At 62.8% G+C, this 18,394-nt stretch overlaps 3 protein-coding genes across 6 annotated transcripts; 1 reads left to right on the top strand and 2 right to left on the bottom strand.

Moving 5' to 3' along the window:
- Positions 1-116: 116 nt before the first annotated feature.
- ADAMTSL5 (ADAMTS like 5) lies at positions 117-5,443 on the bottom strand. Of its 2 annotated transcripts, XM_069790558.1 has the most exons (12): positions 5,298-5,443; positions 4,291-4,360; positions 4,048-4,208; positions 3,546-3,606; positions 3,333-3,441; positions 3,110-3,237; positions 2,897-3,020; positions 2,180-2,263; positions 1,438-1,601; positions 1,111-1,354; positions 761-832; positions 117-679 (listed from the first exon to the last, which is right to left on the bottom strand). In XM_069790558.1, the coding sequence occupies exons 1-12, from the start codon at positions 5,354-5,356 to the stop codon at positions 366-368; spliced, it is 1,590 nt and encodes a 529-aa protein (XP_069646659.1). In that variant the 5' UTR covers positions 5,357-5,443; the 3' UTR covers positions 117-365. The 2 variants fall into 2 exon arrangements, with proteins under 2 accessions (XP_069646659.1, XP_069646660.1); XM_069790559.1 differs by lacking the exon at positions 4,291-4,360.
- A 320-nt stretch (positions 5,444-5,763) lies between these two features.
- On the top strand, positions 5,764-8,496 carry LOC138686597 (inactive serine/threonine-protein kinase PLK5-like). 2 transcript variants are annotated; one of them, XM_069790554.1, is made up of 8 exons: positions 5,790-6,038; positions 6,444-6,551; positions 6,758-6,874; positions 6,961-7,090; positions 7,164-7,251; positions 7,318-7,413; positions 7,483-7,681; positions 7,762-8,496. In XM_069790554.1, exons 1-8 carry the CDS (start codon positions 5,940-5,942, stop codon positions 8,035-8,037), a joined length of 1,113 nt encoding a protein of 370 aa, XP_069646655.1. In that variant the 5' UTR covers positions 5,790-5,939; the 3' UTR covers positions 8,038-8,496. The 2 variants fall into 2 exon arrangements, with proteins under 2 accessions (XP_069646656.1, XP_069646655.1); XM_069790555.1 differs by lacking the exon at positions 7,483-7,681 and having other exon boundaries at positions 5,764-6,038.
- On the bottom strand, positions 7,983-17,873 carry THOP1 (thimet oligopeptidase 1). 2 transcript variants are annotated; one of them, XM_069790552.1, is made up of 13 exons: positions 17,498-17,873; positions 16,712-16,915; positions 15,182-15,330; positions 14,579-14,686; positions 13,733-13,835; positions 13,416-13,576; positions 13,114-13,249; positions 12,645-13,011; positions 12,190-12,391; positions 11,896-12,082; positions 11,272-11,400; positions 10,823-10,959; positions 7,983-10,688 (listed from the first exon to the last, which is right to left on the bottom strand). In XM_069790552.1, exons 1-13 carry the CDS (start codon positions 17,856-17,858, stop codon positions 10,530-10,532), a joined length of 2,403 nt encoding a protein of 800 aa, XP_069646653.1. In that variant the 5' UTR covers positions 17,859-17,873; the 3' UTR covers positions 7,983-10,529. The 2 variants fall into 2 exon arrangements, with proteins under 2 accessions (XP_069646653.1, XP_069646652.1); XM_069790551.1 differs by having other exon boundaries at positions 17,505-17,520.
- Positions 17,874-18,394: the final 521 nt, after the last annotated feature.

Raw genomic sequence — 18,394 nt, 5'->3', positions numbered from 1 at the left:
GGGCGGGAGCATTTCTCTGGGGGCTCAGCATGGGGACAAGGGAGGGGACCCCCTGCGGTGGGGAGGGCATGGGACACCCTGGGCCGGTTCCAGCCAGGAAGGCGCACACGGCGAAGGAGGTGATATACAGGTTTATTTTCTGCAAAAAAATAAATTACCACCATCCTCCACCCCTCCGCAGCCAAGTCGACCCCAAGGACGGTGAGATGCCCGGCACAGGGCAGAGGGCGGGACGGGGGGGCCCTGGCCCCTCCACAGCCACGGAAAGGGTTCGGTGCACGGCAGGAGCGTTGCCAGCCCCTGGGTTTGCCCTCGGGGTCCCGCCGGCTGCCCCCTCCCCTGGCGATGGAGCCCAGGGAGGGGGTTCAGGGCGGCCGGGGCTGGGGACAGTGCTGGGCTGCCTCCCGCACCAGCCGGTCCTCACGGGGCGTCCACGGCCGGGCATAGCCGTTGTCCTGCAGCAGGATGCGGTTGAGCGTGCGCTCGTAGTTGACGTGCCGCCGTGCCATGAGCAGGTACTCGCCGCCCTCCTGGAGCCGGGGGCAACCGCAGATGTTGGGGACCCACACGTATTCCCGGGACACCAGCGGGAAGCGGTGCCGATACGGCGTTTTCACCTCCACCTCGTAGCGCGTCTCTTGCCCCACTAAGCGCTGCGCCAGGATCCGGCCCTGGAAGACTGAGGGGCGAGCGTGGGGCACCCTGAGCTGGGCACTTTCCCCGGCATCACCCCGAGCCCCTTCCCGTCCCCGGCGCTCACCGAAGTCACTCTGGCAGAAGTGCCAGATGCGCTGGGAACGTCCCTTGGGTGGGCGGCACCTCCCGCATCGCTCTGCGGGGGCAAAGCTGTAGCAGTTTAGGGGGGAGAGGAGACACTGCACCCCCAAAACCCCCTCCTGCAGCAGCAGGAGGGGGAATGGGGTTCTATACCCCATAAGGAGAGAGGGGACACGCCGGCCTCCCGAGGGTCCTGGGGAGGGTTTAGTCAGGGGGCCCTTTTTTAGGGTGCCCATCTCATGGAGAACCCCCGGGGGTCTCCAGGACCCTCCCCACAGCAGAGACCCCAGGGTTACGGGGGGGCTGTTGGGACCCCCACGGGGGAGCAGGCACCTGCGGCAGCCCGGGCCACGCTCCAGCTGGGGGGGCTTCTCGGCGGCGGCTCCGTGACAGAGCCCCTGGGCTTGGTCGGCGGTGCCGGGGCCGGGGTGACCACGGGCTCCGGGGGTGGGGGGCTGCCGGCCCCCCGGGGCTGGGTCTGCCGCAGGGGGCTGGTGTTGACATGGCCAGGCTGGGGGTGCCCACGGGGCAGCCAGAACTCGTACTCAATGCCAGGGTTGGGCTCCTGCAGCAGGACCTGTGTGGGCAAGGGCAGAGCTAAGAGGAGCGATGGGGGCCGGGGGCCAGTTGCCCCCATCCCCGTACCACCCCTGCCCTCACCATCACATGCAGATCCTTGTCGGTGGGCCCGGGCGCCTCCAGGGTCTCGGTGCCATCGGGGTCCCGGGCATAGTGCAGCTGGGTGCCGGCCACCTCGTATGGTCCCGGCCAGGCAATGGACCAGTCCCCGTTGAGCACGTAGCGCCCATCGCTTGTCATCAGGGCTGCGGGAAGGAGCACGTCCAGGGGCCGAGCACTGCATGGTCCCCGGGACCCCCGTGCTGGGCTGGGCTGGGGGCAGCCCAGATGCCTGGGTCCCCACCGGAGGCCTCTCCCCAAGCAGGGAGGGCAGCGTGGGCTGGGAGAGCTGCGGTCGGGGCTCAGGAGAAATCTGCTTTCTTGTAAGAACTTGGCTTCGGTCCCAAGCCGGAGCCAAACCCTGGTGTGCAAACCCCCCCCCCGCAAGCCCTGGCGCTGGAAGGGAACAGGGCCCCGACTGGATCAGGAGGAGGACTGGGGGGTCTGGGGACAGGGGTCCTGGTCCTGGTCCTGCGCTGCCTGGCCTGGCCCCGCTCCAGCTCAGCCCTTCCCAAAACCCACGGCCGCAGCCTCTGGAAAATTGCCCCGAGCGCCGGCAAGTTCACTGAACCCGTGATGCTCAAAACAGCAACTGAGGGGGGGAACCGGCACGGCACGGCACGGCACGGCACAGCCACCCCTTGCCCTGCCCTGCCTGCACCCATGGGTGGCACCAACCAGGACCAACTGGGATGGACTGGGACGGAGACAGGACACGTCCTACCGAGGTAGTTGCGGCTCTTGTCCGTCACCTTGATATGGGTGGCCCCAGCTGGGATCTTGGTCACATTCATGTACCCAAAATAACCTGGCAGGGAGGGCACAGTCAGGGCAGAGCCAGGGCACAGCCCGAGGGGACAGCCCGTGGACAGGGGGGGACAGGGCTGGGGCGGGAGGGGACCGGGCACAGAGGAGCTCTGGGTCTGGTGCAGCCCCAGCCCCAGCCCAGGAACCAGCGACATGAACCCAGACTGGTCCAACATGCTGGGACATCTGGGGCACCCGATGATGGCCCTGGGGTGCCATCCAGGGCTGTCTGCCCTCACAGGCATCATCGTCCCTACAGCCTGGCCAGACACCCCATGGACACTGGATACGGACGCACGGACCCTGGGTGCCCCCAGGGACCCCTGAACAGCCCTGGGGATGCCATGGATTGTGCCCCAGAGACCCCCCACCCACCCTCTGGAGGAGCGATACCCTCTGCAACGAGACAAAATCACCCCGGTGAGGGTGATCCTCCAAGCCCGCTGTCCCTGTCCCTAAGTGTTGGGGACAGGAAGGGATCAGGGACGATGCCCCAACGGCAATGAGGGAGAGGGGACGGGGGGACGGGGGACCCAGGCGACACCTTGGGAACACAGATGGGGGACGGGAGGACAGGGGAGCCAAGAGCCAAAGCATTCACCCATGGAGGGGGCCGGGGCAATGGTTCATTCACCGGAGGAGGGGTCCGTGCCCTGGAAGAGCCGGTGCACGAAGAGACACGTGTCGTGGCCGCCGCCGCACTGGCCGCAGGCGTCGGGCTGTGTGCCCGAGCCCAGGATCCCGTCGCAGCCCACGCTCTGCGGGGAGCCGAGACACAGCCTCAGGGTGGGGGGTCAGGGCTGGGGGTCCCGGGGGTCCCGGGGATCCCGGCCCTACGCACACCCACCAGGCAGCGCCCGCCAACGCAGAGGTCCGGGGAGCCGGGGCTGCAGCGGGTGCCGTCCAACACCCGGCCGAAGGTGTAGTAGAAGTTGTGCCCCATGGCCAGGCAGTTGAGGTCACAGACGTTGGGGGCTGCCGGAGCCAGGAGGGAAGGGAAAGGGGTGACGCCGGTGGCAGCCATGGCCCCCGGTCAACCCGATGATGCCGCCCGCCATCTCAGGACTCACCTCCATGGAAGGGCACCCAGCGGTACCGGGCTTGCGTGCCCAGGACGGGCTTGTTGTCGTAGAGGGAGCACTGCATGGCACGGAAGGGCACCGAGCCGCCGGGGCAGCCCTGCGGGAGCAGCAGGATGGAGCCCCTGCGGGATGGGGAGGACGGAGCCCTGCGGGGCCGGGACCAGGGCCAGCCATGCCGTGCCACGACCCTCGCACGCTCACCTGGAGCTGGCAGAGCCGGTACTGCCGCGGGTCACCCGTGCACGGCTCCTCCTCGGTGGACCTACGGCCACAGCGTCAGCGCGGCGGGGACGGAGCACGGCCTCCCCGAGCAGCCCTGCCTGCACCCTGCGTCCCCCACAGGGACATTCCCCATCTCCGGGGCCAGGATGCCGCCGAGCCACCGAGCTGCAGCCGGGTGGGAAGTGACGCATCCCCATGAGGCAGTGGGAGCAGGGACCACGATGTCCCGCATGGGGCCACATCCTGCTGGAGCTGCACCCCAGGATGGATGCGGCAGGGTCCAGCTCCCCCCCTGCCCTCCCCGATCCCTTCCCCTCCAAAATCAGGCTGAAATTTAGCCAGGGCGTAGCGCGGTGCCGAGGGCTCGCAGGGACAGTGAGGAGTCAGCGACAGAGCAGTGTCATGGGGTGTGGGGTGCTGCGGGGGGTGTGGAGGAGTGGGGACACCCCAGGGGGGTCATGCTGCCCCGTCCCCCACTCACCGCAGGCACCTCCGGGTGCGGAGGGCGACGCCGTCCCCACAGGAGCTGGAGCAGGAGCTCCAGGGTCCCCAGGACCCCCAGGTGCCCCGGGCCGGCTGCCGGCGGGGCCGAGCAGGGGCTGGGGGCTCGGGGACCCGCGCCGGTGTCCCCAGGGCTGGGCCCTGCGTGGAGGAAGGTGACGGTCAGCGCCGGGGCTGGGCTCGAGCGGCCTGGGGGTCCCGCCGCGCACCCCAAACCCCTCACCTGCGCTGTGCCGCCGGCGCAGCCCAGGCTAAGCCAGGCCAGGAGCAGCAGCCACCATGGTTGCCGGCACCTGCGGGAGCAGGGAGCGCTGAGCCCCACCGTCCCCAGGGACCGGGGCGGCCGGCAGCGGGGTGTCCCACATCCCGGCATCGGCGCTGCCGAGGCGGGACGGCCACCGCCGTGTCCCCCGCAGGGACCCCAGCAAGGGGGACGGAAGCGAGACGGAGGCAAGACGAGACACAGCGGGGAGGGTCCCCACCACCGGCGGCACCAGCCGGGGATGTGGGGGTCTGGTGCCACGCGGCCACACCGGAGTCTCGGACCCCGAGCAAGGCCAGGTGGGTGGGCGCAGCCGAGCAGGCGACGCCGCATCCCGCACATGTGCCCCACGCGGCGGCGGGCACGGGAGACGACACCGCCGCCGCACCCACGGCCCTGCGGCGGGGAGCCGGGCTGGGCTCGCTGCCTGCCGGGACAGGACCAGACCTGCGCGGCGGAGCTGGGACTCCGTGTCGCTCCCTGATCCGGATCCGGCCCCGCCATGGGGGTGAGCAGGATGGGGGGTAGCAGGGGGACCCCCCCAGTCCCAAAGTGCCTGACCCTGGAGCACCCCAACCTGCCCAGCCCGGGGGTGCAGGGGGGTGAATGGGGGTGCCGGGGGGTGCTGGGGTCCCAGCCCCGTGTTGGGGAATCCCCCGGCCGAGCCGGTTTCCTCCTGCCGCGCAGCTCCCACAGGGACCCAGGGGTCTCGAGTGGCCACCCCGAATGCCTGGGTCCCCCCGGCAGGGCAGGGGATGGGGGCGGGGGGTGGCAGTGCCTTTGCTTTTGCGGGGGGGGGGGGCGGTCCGGAGCCCAGCGAGGGTCCGGTGATGCCCAGACCCCGCTGGCAGCCGGGGGACACGGCTGTGCCTCAGTTTCCCCCACAGGAGCGGAGCTGACCCGGGGAAGGACGGGGGGGGGGGTGCTTCGGGGGTCCGCGAGGGGTTAAGCAGAAATCAGGACCTTACCCGGCACCGTGGGGTCCCCCGCTGGGAACCGGGACTCCCCGACACCCCCACCCGGCCATGCCGCCCCTCGTCCGGGGCGTCCCGGCGGCAAAATCCCGGGGACCCGGGACGATCGGGCATCGCTTGCGCAGCTCCGGGGGGGGGGGGGGGGGCGAGGCTTCCCCCCCCCGGGCTCGCCTTCCGTCCCTCCCCGCTGCGTTATTAATATCCAGCCCCAAAGGTGCGCCCAGCCCTCCCCGGCCGCCCGTTAACCCTTCGGGGCCCGGAGCTCCGGCGGGCGAGGGGGACCCCACCAGCCCCAGTTGCAGAGGGGAGAGGTGTAGATGGGACACCCCCCCCCCAGTCGGTCTCATCCTGATCCAGGACCCTCCCGGTTACCCCGGGATGCTGGGGCAGGGGGGGCTTCGTCCCACTGGGGGTCCCTGCTTAGCGATCGGTAGATGCAGCGAGATCTGCTGCTGGGGGGGCTTGGGGTGTCAGGGGCTGGTAGAGGCAAGGGTGCTGGGTGCCTCCTCCTCGTACTCAGCACCCACGGCCACCCCCCACCCGGGCACACCCAACCCGGAGCTGAAGGAGTTACGGTGCTGGGGTGCGGGTGTCCCTTGGGGTGTCCCCACCGCGGGGCACAGCAGAGCGGGCAGGATGGTGGCCCGGGGGTGCGCAGGGGACGAGCTCCCCGGATGGTTCATCGAGGACGCGGGCAGCGGGATGCTCTACAAGCGGGGACGGCTCCTGGGAGAGGTAAACCCCCCATCACCCCCACACCGGCCCCGGCCCTGCACCCCCAGACAGACCCTCACCCCAGCCAGCACCCCCTCCCTGCTGGGCACCCTGGTGGTGTCACACACTCGCACCCCACAGGGCTGCAGGGGGTCCCCGAGGTGTCCCATCCCGAGGGGGACCCACCACATCCCCTCTGGGGAAGGGGAAACTGAGGCAACGGGGAGATGCTGGGAGCGAGCCAGAGCGGAGCAGGTGCCTGGGGCCAGTGCCAGCCACGTCCGTCCCCTGGGCTCCTTGGCCCTCGGTGAAGGGCACGTAGCCGGGCACCCCCACACCCGGGACCCCCTTCTGCCGCAGCCTCTCACCCCTCGGCTGGCCCCAGGGTGCCGGGGGCTGCTCACTCCTGCGGGATCATCTTCGCAGGGCACCTTCGGGCGCTGCTACCAGCTGACGGAGGTGGCCAGCGGCAGGGTCTACGCTGCAAAGGTCATCCCACGAGTCCGGCTCACCACGGTGGGCATCGGGGAGAGGGTGAGTCTGGGGGACACACAGAAAGTCCCCAGGGAGGTGGGGGTGATACCCACGGAGACCCCCCAGAGCTCTGCCCTTGCCCCTTCTCCCTCCTTCCCGGGTCGCTGGATGGGTTCCCATCCCCGTCTCCCCAAGGGTGCATGCCGTGGGTCCCCAGATCCAGAGGGTTCCCTGGGGGGGGGGCTGCTGGGCTTGTGCCGATGCAGGTGGAGCGGGAGCAGGAGCTGCACGGCCGCCTGCGCCACCGGCACATCGTCCGCCTCCACGGGCACTTCGCCGACAGCAGCCACATTTACCTGCTGCTGGAGTACTGCAGCCGGCGGGTGAGCGAGCACCGGCACCCCAAAACGGAGCATCCCCATGCCAGGGCTTTGCCAGGCCCCGAGCTGGCACCTCGCTCCGTCCCCAGTCCCTCGCCGACATCCTGCGGGCCCGGGGAAGGCTGACGGAGCCAGAGGTGCGGTACTACCTGCGGCAGATCATCTCAGGGCTGAGATACCTCCACAGACAGGGCATCGTCCACCGGGACCTCAAGCTGAGTGCGTGGGGCAGAGCCGGGGCGGCGGGAGGGTGAACTGCACCAGTCCTGCTTGGTCTCATCTCTCTCCGCAGGCAACTTCTTGGTGACCGAGAAGATGCAGGTGAAGATCGGGGATCTGGGGCTGGCACGGCGGGAGGCACCAGCTGGCTGGCGCTGGGGGTGAGTGGGGCTGCGGTGCTGCCGGGAGGGCTGCTGGGCTGGGGCTCACCGTGCCTGTCTCCCCAGGGCGCTCTGCGGAACACCCGGCTACCTGGCCCCGGAGGTTTTGGACCGCAAGGGACATGGGGTGCCCTCAGACGTCTGGGCTCTGGGCTGCGCCATGTAAGCAGGGACCTGGAGGGCAGGTGGGGGGGGTGCTCCCAGTCCTACTGAGCAGCCAGACCCCCCCAGGTACACGGCACTGACAGGCAGCCCCCCGTTCAAGGCGGCTCACCGGCAGGAGCTGTACTGGCGCATCCGAGCGGCTCGGTACCCGCTGCCCCCCCACCTCTCACCCCGCGCCCGGGCCCTCATCGCCCGCTTGCTGGCCCCCGAGCCCGCGGCACGGCCCAGCCTGCGGGACGTGCTGGACCATGGATTCTTCACCCAGGTGCGGGGCCGGCACGGGGGACACAGCCCACACGGACACAGCGGGGGGACAAGGGGGTGTCATTGCCTCTTGCTCCCCAGGGCTTCACGCCGGACAGGCTGCCACCCCATGCCTGCCGCTCGGTGCCCATCTTCGTGGGACAGGACCCACTGTGCAGACTGCTGTGGGGGGCTGCCACGGCGCTGGTGAGGGGGTGGCCGTGCCAGGAGCGCCGGGACTCACCACCCTGCCATCCCGAAGGACAGCCATCTTCCCCCTGCAAAAGAGAAGCTTCCTCGGCAGGACCTGAGCCATGCAAACATCCGCTTAGGAAAACCTTTATTAGCGCTAGGAACCGTCTAAAATCCAGTCATTGAAACAAGCAGGATGGGACGTGACCATTACGAACGGCACACACACACCAGTTCGCCCTTAGAAAAGGTTAACAGAAAAAACCAAAAACCAACCAAACCCCAAAGGGACCTCTCTTCCCCACCAGCCTGGGACGGGATGGGGACGAGGAGCTGGGGAGGGAGAAGGTGCAGCTCCAAGGAGCCCAGTTCCCAGCATTGCTCCTGGGGATCACCCATGCACAGGGAACAGCAGTGCTTGGAGAGGCATCAGGTCCCCCTGCTCTGCCTGGCCGCAGCCTCCAGCAGCACCTCTCACCGCACTGCCAGCAGCAGGGGTTACTGGAGGGAGGAACAGAGTTATTTGTGGCCTGGGAAGGAGGGAGGAAAGTGCGCGGTTTCCCTGTTGAGCTTCAGTTCTCTCCCTTGAGAGGAGAGGTCTGAAAGAAAATGCTGAAAGCTCAGTAAAACATGACACTTAAAACACCACAGCATCAACTCGAGAGCGCCCGGCCCTGCGCAGCCGGCACCTGAAACACAGACACTTGCCTATGCCTAAAACAGAGGGTGGGGACAAAGACAAGATGCTCAATGTGGCCCCAGCTAACACTAAGGAGCCACTTCGCTGCTTACGGACCTGTCCACATGTCAGCACAAGAGGGGACCAGCAAGGGAGGGTGTCACCGGTCTTCCCGTGTCACCAGGGGTGTCTGGGGGAGGGAGGTGATGGCAACGACTTTGTCTGCACTTGGGGCGAGCTTTCTTCCAACACCCTCATCAGCGGCTGTGGGGAAGGAAGCCAGAACCGCTCCGGTGATGCAGCCCAGACAAGAGGAGAAGCAAAGGCAACAGGCCAGCTGGGGAGGGAGCCACAGCGTGAGACCCTGGGGAGGGATGGCAGCTCCCACACGTAGCCCTGAGGGCGGTGGGTGCGAGCACAGCACCCTCTGTGTGCTCAAACCACAGAAGAACTGCAGGGACCAATCCTGCAGCCATCAAACGGTGTCACACAAAGCACCTGAGGCTGGAGGTGGGCTGGGACACCAGAAAATGAGATCTGCCTTCAGTATCCTGTCACCACAAAACCCCTCGCACTGGTGGGAGCTCGCAGCTCCCCTCTGAGGTCCTCGGCTCCCCTCCACTACCAAGGAAGGGGCCTACCTTCCACCTGCCCCACACCCTCGCTGCTAAAAACCTTTCCCAGCCTGCACGTGATTCCTACGTGAGCAAAACCTGAAATCGGCCTTTGCCCATGGGGTCAGTGCTCTCCTCCAGCAGCTCCAATGCACAGCCCTGCACGCATCAGCAGAGCTGTACTCCAGCCTGCTCGGGGATGGCAGCACCGGGAGGAACGGCACCGCAGAGGCGAGCAGAGGGAGGCACGCCGTGCCATGCCACCCCACGCCATGCGGGCACCAGTTTTAGGGTTCTTGGGGACAGGGGAACAGCTGGGGGGGGCAGGTGGCACAGCCCGGCTGCTCCCAAGGCTGGTCAAAGGGCTGGCTGCCATCCCCCAGCTCGGCGCCGCACCCAAAGCCCAGCCGCTCAAGGCCTGGCACAAAGCCCACTTGATATTTTTATCCCCGGTATCCGTGTTGTTTGAAGCTGTCCACTTGTTGTTGGCTTTTTTTTTTTCCACAGCCCTCCCCTGTCCCACCCTGGCTTAGAGGTGACAGCAATAACAACACACCCTCTGCTGCTATGACCGGAGACCAGAAGGCATTGGCTGCCCTAAGATGGCCCTGGGCACAGCATCCCAGCAGTTCCGATACAGCCTGGGAGAAAGTACAACCTCCCGAGGACGTCTGGCAGCGCACGGGGGCCAGGCCACGCTCCCCAGATCCCCTGTTCTGGGAAGAGCTGTACCAGCCCTTTCTATCCCCCTCCCAGGCCTGCTGCCCCAGCAGGAACATCTGAGGGGCTCAGGGCAGGACGTTCCAGTAAATGCAATGGTTTTTAAGCTCTGGGATCTCCCCATCTTTATTCCACAGCCACCAGCTGCCCAAAGATGGGAGAGCACGACTTCCAACGAAGCTTCTCAGGCTGCTTGTTTCGTGTTCTGAACAGTAAGTCTGCCCCAGGGCACAAAACAAGACAAGCCCGGTGGGAAGTCTCATTTCTTAAAAAGAAGGGATTTTAAAACAATGATTCAAGTTTGGTAACTCCTCTCACCCTCCTCCCCAGCTATAAATGAGGCCGAAACTCACCCTTGTGCAGCAATCAGGTTCAAAGTTCAGCCAATTTGTGTGGGCTACCAAAAGCCCCAACCCCCTCGGAGGGGGTGACAAAGGCAATTCAACTCCCTCTGCAGAGCTGTCACCACAGAGCCCTGGACCAGGGCTGAACCCAGCTCCTGAAAGCCCTGGGTGAGCTCGGAGCAGGATCCTGGAGGAACAGCTCCAGGCAGGGGCTGGCCCAGGATGCGTTTGGTGACAGGAGTACCGGGTATTGCTTGGCCTGAGAGGACTGGTGCGTAGACAAAGGAGCTGGCTTTACTCAAAATGGGCTGGAGCAGTTTCTCAGCAGGCCGAAGGCAGCGAGTTGTTCTCCACCTTCAGTCCTTTGCTGGCCAGGAAGGCGTCCTGCTTGGGCTCGCGGCCCAGGAACTTCCTCAACATGTCGGAAGCATCCAGGGAACCGCCAGGATGCAGGATGCAATTTCTGTAATCCATGCCCACCTGCGAGGAGAGAGACGGAGGTATGTGTAGGACACTCACCCTCCCACTGACGCTGCCATCTCCTACCACCTTTGGCAGGGGAGGCAGCCCCTGCCACATGCCGAGAGCCCGGCGGTGCCAGACGTCCTCCCTACCTTACAGTTCATGATCCCCTCCTGCTTGAAGCGTGTGTGGAACATATCCATGGAGTACACTTCGCTCCAGAGGTAGCCGTAATACTGGGCATCGTAGCCTCCAGCCAAGTGGCCAAACGTAGCGGGCATGTTTGTACCTTTGCCGCAAAGGAAGGGAAGGGGCGTTAACGGGAAAGGCTGCTAGAACCACTCACAGCACGGAAAAACCCCTCTGTGCTATAAATGTGTCAGAGCAGGTACTGGGTCAGCTTGTTCACCATCCCAGGCGAAACAGGGAAGAACTTTCCAGTTATTTTTGTATGGTTTCAGCCCTGCTTTTCCTGGAGCCAGCAGAAACTGTCCCCATTGAGCCAGTGTGAAGCCCCAGCCCTGAAAAGAACCTGCTGAGCCAAGCTTGCAGGCCAGGCCCAGAGAGACAGCGAGAGCAGGACCCCCAACCCCCTGGGTACCTGGGGTAGCAGGCACGCCCAGCACCTCTTCACACAGCCGGGCAAACACCTCCACAGGGTCGGCCTTCGTCTGGGTGTGCAGTGCCTGGTCCACCTTGGCCAGGACAATCTGGCGCAAGTTGAAGAGCCCTGTTCCCAGAAGGAGGAGGCAAACTGAGCTCCTGCCTGCAGGCAGGAGCGTCTCCAAGGCTGGGGCACAGCAGGGCAGGCTCACACAGTTCTCCCCACACCCAGTTTCTGACCCACTTCCCCAGACCAGTCCAGTTGAGCAGCACCCACTCAGGCCTAAGCCGCATCCCCTGCCTGCGGATAAATCCCTGCCTCCCCTGGCACCTCTTCTCACTGTGCCACCAACCAGCCTGCTGCACGTCTTGTCACACCACCCTCGCTCTTCCCAGACGAATGGCAGGCAGATGTGGTTCCTTCTCCCCCATCCCCTCGGTCACCACAGGGAGCAAGGCAAAGCCCTTCCTCTACCTCGCCAGGTCACTAAGGGTCCCCTTCCCCTCCCCACACACAGGGGACACCACGGCGAGGCTCTGCCCTTGCTGGGGACAGCACACGGACCCTCGCTCCCGTCCTGCCCCTCTTCGCTGGCTCTTACATCCCTCCGCAGGGACCCACCTGTGTTTGCCTGCCGAGATTTAATGAGCTTCTCCAGCAGCTCATCAGGGATGGGGCTTCCAGTTTTGTAGTGCCTGGACATGCGCAGCAGCGGCTCCTTCTCCCACACCCAGTTCTCTAGCATCTGCGATGGTGCCTCGACAAAGTCCCGCTCCACGTGTGTCCCACTGAACATGGCAAACTCCGCCTAGGAGACATGGCAAGCTCAGAGTGGGGTGTCATTCAACCCTACAGGGGAGCACGACAGGGAGAAGGTTAACAAACCAACCCTTTGCCAGCCCAGCGAGGCCTCACCTGAGAGCACAGCTGGTGCATGACATGCCCGAATTCATGGAAGTACGTCTCCACTTCATCATGCTGCAGCAGGGAAGGTGCATCTGGCGTGGGCTTGGTGAAATTGGCCACCATGGCAGCCACTGAGATCTGCCGGCTGGAGTCCGGCAAGAGGCAGCCTGGCTGCAGGCCAAAGCAGGCTGCGTGTCCGTACTTCCCTTCCCTAGGTCAGGAAGAGGAGACTGTTACATGGATCCTCCCCCACAGCCAGCCACGAGCCACTGCAGTCCTGCTCAGAGCAGAAGCCCCCGGTGACCCCCTGCTTCTGGGACAGTCCTGCCTGAGTACACACCACTCCCTCCGCACAGCCACGCGCCTGGGAGCAGGACGGCCCCTCCTCTTTCCCGGGCGCATGGCAGGCTCTAGTCCTGCTGCCCTAGCCCTCCTCCCGCGCTTCACCTTGCCCAAGGCCTCACCGTGGGTACAGGTCCAGATAGAATTTGCCGATGGTCTCCCCGGAGGAGGTGTCCTTCACTGTGTAGAGCTGGACATCCTCATGCCAGACCGGAGCCTTCTCTTCCAGATGGAAGGTGAGCCCCAGCAGCTCCTGGTAAATGGCCAGCAGGCCTGCAGTGACCACCTGCATGGGGAAGTACTCCTTCAGCAGATTCTGGTCCACGCTGTACTTGGTCTCCTCCACCTGGTTCATGTAATAGCGCATGTCCCAGGCATTGATGCGGTTGTCAAACTCCAGGCCACGCTTCTCGCATTCTTTCTTTTTCAGGTCCAGGATCACAGCCCGTTCCTTCTCCCCGAGGGGTTTCAGCTTCTGGGCCAGCTCATCTAGGAAAATCAAGGCAGGCAGGGTTAGTGCCCAGGGCTGAGAGCAGCACACCCAGCCCAGCACATGCCCCTGCTCTGCCCCTCCACAGCCAAGTGCCACACCCAGGAACGTAGCCACTGTCTTGCTGCTTTTAGCCATGTTCATCTCCAGGACAAAGTCTGCATGTGTGTTGAAGCCCAGCAGACTGGCTTTCTGAGCCCGCAAGTCCACCAGCTCCTTGAGGATCAAGCAATTCTCCTGCAAGGTAGAGTCAGACAAAGAGTGAAGTGGGATAAGCAGGCAAGAAAGGAAGGATGAGCCCCAGAGTGGAAAGAAACACAAATCTCAGACAAGACCCCTTCAGTGTCTGGACCTCACCTGGCATCCTGTCTGGCCCTGCTGGCAAGCAGCAAGGCCCACCTACCTCTTTGCACCTGGAGTTGAACATTTCCTCCACCTTCCTCCTCGTTTCGGGCACGTAGCACTTCTTCAGGAGCGGGAAGTAGTGCGGGTATTTCAAGGTGACTTTCAGCTTGCCATCCTCTGTCTTCTCCAGGGAGTTCAGGAAGTCCTCAGGGAGTCCCCCTGAGAAAAGAGCAGACAGGACTGATGGAGAGCCCAGGCCTCTCCAGAAATACCAGCTCTGGGACTGAGCACAGGAATAGGGTCTTGCACGCTGGCCAGAGGAATCCAGGCACTCAGGGCCACACCAGCAGAGAAATACACCCAAGTGCTCCATACCTAGTTCCTCCTTCGAGAAGGGCAAGTAGGTGGTGTCTTCGTTGAGGTTCTTGTTGAAGTCTATGCAAAGGACACTCAACTTTTTCTTAATAGCTTTGATTTTCTTTAAAATACAGATGAAGAGAGAAAAATCAGTCCAAAGGGAGAAGTCAAACAGCGCTATTGCCCGTCTCCAGCCAGCAGCCTGCCTGCCGAATTGCCCAGCAGTCTGCACTTGGCTTTTATTCAAATGCAACGCTGCAGAATTAATTGCATGCAGGCACTGAGCTCTCAGCCTAGAACAGGCTCCCTTTGATCACACCTGGTAGGAAAGCAGCCACCTCAGCAAGGTCCCAGCCACCTCCTGCCAGCTCAGGAGCTGCAGGTGTTTAAGCAACAGCCTCCTCTACCCTTATTTCATTTCACCTTCTCTTCTACTTTTAACGCAGCTTCCAGCTCCTTCACTGAGCCACTGGCCCAGGATATGAGAGGGAGACCCTGAGCAGCTCAGTACCCCTCAGTCCGCTCTCCCCTACCCCAGCTCCAGGGGGGCACCTTCCCTAACTGCCCCTTCGCGTGTGGGGACTGGGTGCTACTTCTACTCCTGACCTGCAGAGCACAATCTGGAATTTCAGCTTCTCAGGAGCCCCTCTACTCCCAGTGTCGATCCCATTTTGTAAATGTCACCCCCTTCAATGGAAAGGAAAAAGAGGGGCACAGAAACATTACCCAGTACACCCAAAGTCACAGGAATTGGGGGCAAGAATCAAGAGTCTGAGCCTCAGTCCTCTGCTCTAACGCTACACTGTCCCGTTAGTCCCACAAAGCCTACTCTACGTGTGCTTACTTTAACGTCTGTGATCTCACCTCCTGCGTTTCCTCAGGGAGATGGAGACCGTTTCTTTTACCTAATTTGATCAGCCTCTCTAGATATCTCTTCGCTTCAGGCTTCAGTGAAGCGCTCTCTGCTTTCTCCTGTAAAACAAAACACATGAGCACAGGGAACTGCAGGACCAGGTGTTGCAGGAAGTTGGTTCCTGGGAGGAGCTGTGGGTTATTGTAATACCAGTGACCCAGAAGTAGATGGAAACACCCCACAAGAAGGCTTTGGTTTGGTGTATTAGTTCTTACCTGATTGCTTTAAACATCTCACCTTTATGCTGTATTACAGCACTTTTCAGGGCACAACCCAGCCCCTTCCCCAGGTGAGGCAGGCTAGGTTTACTAACACGATTTTACCAAAGGGGTAATCGAGGCCCTGGGAGGGGGCAGAGCCCTCAAACCCCCAGCTCCCCAGTTCTCACTAACAGCTGGACCATTCTGCCATGATCACACAGTGATTCAGTTCCAGACCTGACTCAATATCATTCACTTCTAAGTTCTGGGACAAGGAAAAGGATTTGTAATTCTAGGAGGTTTCAGTGCCCTGCTCAGGTGTATCACTGACAAAGCATCCTCCCAAGCACACACCTGGAGCCAGACAATCCTCTGGTACACATCCTGCCTCATGCTCATCTCCACGTCAAACTCTGAGAGCTTCTTATCAGCCTCGGTGCTCGCCGCACGGATGTCTTTGCATGGAGAGACATGCTGGGGGAAGTCCAGCATGTTCCGTCGAACTGGAAAGACAGAAGAGGGATTACGGCGAAGGCAATGGCTTCATGTCCAGAACTTCTTGTGAGTGGGAGTGTACACAGAGAGCCTGTGTTAATCGGGAGCCAGTTTGACAGCCCTGGAGCCTGACCTGCCCGCCCACACAAAGGAAGAGCAAGGCAAGCTGCTGCCGTCAGACAAACCCAGAGCTGTCCTCTCTGAGCAGCGCTCAGTCACCCACAGTGCCTGTTCACCCATTCCTCGCTGATGAGCACCTGTCCACTGATTTCCCACTATAATCCATCGTTCTCAGCAAAGTGAGATCCCAACGCCTTTGCCCCAGCTATAGCTGGTATCAACAGTTTCAAGAATCACAGGAATTCTATGCTGTCAGACACACGGGCAGCATCATTGCATGACTCCTTTCCTTAGAGGACCAGGCTAAAAGTGGCACACCTTTACTGCAGGCGCTCCTCAAAAGTCACCACATCCCAGGTGTGCTCTGTCCGGACACACTTCCGTTTTAGAAGTGAAAACAGGGAGAACATTCCTTGCCACCATCTCTGCAAAACCTCAAATAATACAACTCCAGTGGGAAGGCACTGCCCTCCAGGCATGAGAACTCTCCACCCAGCAGAAGGTGAGCAGGCAGCTACTCTCTGTTGCCCAGGGAAAGTGCTGACAGTTCTGCTGAAGTTAACATTACCCCTGCTTAGTAAGGACTTTTCCTCTTATTTTAGGAAAAAGAAATCAGAGAGAAGAAAGAAGCTTGCAGGCTGGCTTCTGCTTCATACAGACGTGACACCTCGCAACAGCAGCCGTCAGGACAGCTAACAGACGCCGTGGGGCAGAAGGGGGGCTGCGTGACTTTGGCACTCTACTGCTGTAAATAATGAGCCAGAGATATATCGAAGGCTGCACCATTTGCCAGCACGACGCCATCATGTCACGTTACTTTACACATAATCCCTAAAATTATAGCAGTATTTAAACAAGGCACACGGAGAGACATTTATCCGCTGCCTTAGGGAAAAAGTTAGAAAAGAGTTGAAGATTTCTTAGATCATCCAAACCACTTCTGCCAATGCACAATTTGTTTCCACTAATGCACCTTGACACATAAAAGCAGGAGACAACCTTGAAAACCTGGCTACTCCTCCCGCAGACCATGCTGCTGCCAAAGCGCCATCCTTGAGTTAGACTCGCTCTTCCGTTCCAAATATAAACTATTCTTTGTATTTATATCTAGCTGTATAAACATCAACTGGAAAAAACCCCCCAACATACTGCTGAGGAAGCCAAGGGAAGAAAAAAGACGACAGTACAGAGCAAAAAAAAACACCAAAAAAGTGTTAGTAACAACATGTTGATCTCCAGAAAGCCAGAACTCCCTCTCGGTGTACGTACCCGTATATTCCACTTCCACATCTGCCAGTGCCTTGAGAGTGTTTTCATAGGACACCTCACCCTGCTCCTGGGCGCCCACCCGGTCATACACAAGCTTGGTCCTCTCCGTGAGCTCTGCAGCCATGTTTTCTATCTGTTCGGCAGTCAGGTCCCATCTTAGCTGATTTGCCACCAGCCTGGGGGACTGGCTATCAACAACGTTACCTGGGGGACGTGGGGAGGAAACCCTCTGTGAGATACAGTCTTACACAGCCTGGAAAGAAAATTCAGCTGCATAGCTAAAGCTCGATAAAAGCACTTAAAGGAGAGGCCCAGCAAACAAACCACGCTGACAGGCAACCGGGCTCCCAAGGCACCAGGGCGCTGGCGGCAATCAGCAGCCGGATTATTTTCCGGGCACTGTTTACCCTCTCAGTCATGACAAGCCTTTCACAGAAACCTGACTCCCTCCCCGCTCGCTCCCTTGGCAAGTGCCTCTGCCCACGGGAGGAGGGGGCGGCTGTCACAGCCCGGGGAACAAGGCTGTCCCCTACCCGGGGCAGGAGCTGTGGGGCAGAGAGGTGACAGCGGGGGACAACAGGAGACCACGGCTGCCCTTGCGGGGGGGCTGCCCCCGGCTCCCTCCTCCTTCCCCCACCCCTCTCTCCTCCATCTCCCCCTTCCCAAGCCGCTCCAGGCCAGTCCCTCGCCCTTGCCCTCATTTTGTCCCTCCCCCTCCGTGTGCTCCCACCCCGCCCCAGCCCCCTCGCTGCCCCCCAGGCTCCCCCCCCAACCCTCCGCCGCCACCCGGTACCTGTGGGGGGGGCCATGCCGGGGTTACCGGGAGTCCCCGCTCTGCTGACGAGGCCGGGACAAGACCGCGCCGGCCCCACGCACAGAGCATGTGCCCCAGCCATAGAGACAGGCAAGAGAGAGTGGCCGCGCCGAAGGATTCTGGGAGAGTGGAGGACTGGGCCGCTCTCCCCTTCCCTTTCACCCCATCCGGGACGCGGGGAGCGGCCCATCCGCTCGCATACGGTAAAACCCCATCCCTGCCCCGGCGCCTCAGCCTCGGCGGCTGCGGGAAGAGCCCACGGACCCGGGAACGGGAGCGGAGCCCCGCCGGGAGCAGCACCCCGCACCGGGTCTCCCGCCCGCCCGTTCCCATAGCAACGCCGCCTCTCGATGGTTAAAAACTAGGGAGGAGCGACAGCCGCGCTTCCGCCCTCCAACCCCGCCCCCGAGCGGCGCAGCCTGCACATGCGTTGAGGACTCCGCGCCTGCGTTGTCACCGCCTCCCCCGCCCCGCCCCGGCCATATAAGGGAGGGGCGGGGGCGGGTGGTGGCTGTCGGTAGCGCAGGCGCGCCCTGGGGGGGCTAGTGCGCAGGCGCAGTGGGCGGGGCGTAGCGCATGCGCAGTGCTGAGCCCGCCCCGGCTGAGGAGAGGGTCGGGGCGCCCGGTGAGCGGGGCGGGAGGGGCGGCCGGGGCGGGCCCGGGGTCTGGGCCTGCTTCCCCACGGAGAGCCGTCTGCTTCTGGTCCTGGTGGGGATAATGGCCGGGCTGGGGGTCGCGGTGGGGCCTGACGCTTCCCTCGTCCGGAGTCCGGTGTGGGCCGGGCCCGGGGCTGTGGCGGGATGTCTGCGGGCTGCGGGCCCCTTCTCCTGTCCGGGAGGGAGAGTCCAGCTGGTGATTCCGTCTTCTCC

This window comes from Haliaeetus albicilla, chromosome 8 (genome assembly GCF_947461875.1).
Source record: "Haliaeetus albicilla chromosome 8, bHalAlb1.1, whole genome shotgun sequence".
NCBI classification, from domain to species: domain Eukaryota; kingdom Metazoa; phylum Chordata; class Aves; order Accipitriformes; family Accipitridae; genus Haliaeetus; species Haliaeetus albicilla.
Note: the sequence above shows the minus strand (reverse complement) of the source record. Positions and strands in the feature narration are given on the sequence as shown.

Bases quoted from the DNA above. Each gene is read 5' to 3' on its own strand.
- ADAMTSL5 (XM_069790558.1), bottom strand. From the start codon at position 5,356: ATGGCCGGGTGGGGGTGTCGGGGAGTCCCGGTTCCCAGCGGGGGACCC. The intron at 4,209-4,290 runs GTGAGGGGTTTG...TCCTCCACGCAG, and splicing joins GCGCCGGCGGCACAGCGCAG to GGCCCAGCCCTGGGGACACC. The intron at 680-760 runs GTGAGCGCCGGG...CTCGCCCCTCAG, and splicing joins CTTCTGCCAGAGTGACTTCG to TCTTCCAGGGCCGGATCCTG.
- LOC138686597 (XM_069790554.1), top strand. From the start codon at position 5,940: ATGGTGGCCCGGGGGTGCGCAGGGGACGAGCTCCCCGGATGGTTCATC. The intron at 6,875-6,960 runs GTGAGCGAGCAC...CTCCGTCCCCAG, and splicing joins TGGAGTACTGCAGCCGGCGG to TCCCTCGCCGACATCCTGCG. The intron at 7,414-7,482 runs GTAAGCAGGGAC...AGACCCCCCCAG, and splicing joins TGGGCTCTGGGCTGCGCCAT to GTACACGGCACTGACAGGCA.
- THOP1 (XM_069790552.1), bottom strand. From the start codon at position 17,858: ATGGGAACGGGCGGGCGGGAGACCCGGTGCGGGGTGCTGCTCCCGGCG. The intron at 14,687-15,181 runs GTGTGTGCTTGG...TTTGTTTTACAG, and splicing joins AGAGGATTGTCTGGCTCCAG to GAGAAAGCAGAGAGCGCTTC. The intron at 12,083-12,189 runs GTGAGGCCTCGC...CATGTCTCCTAG, and splicing joins TGCACCAGCTGTGCTCTCAG to GCGGAGTTTGCCATGTTCAG.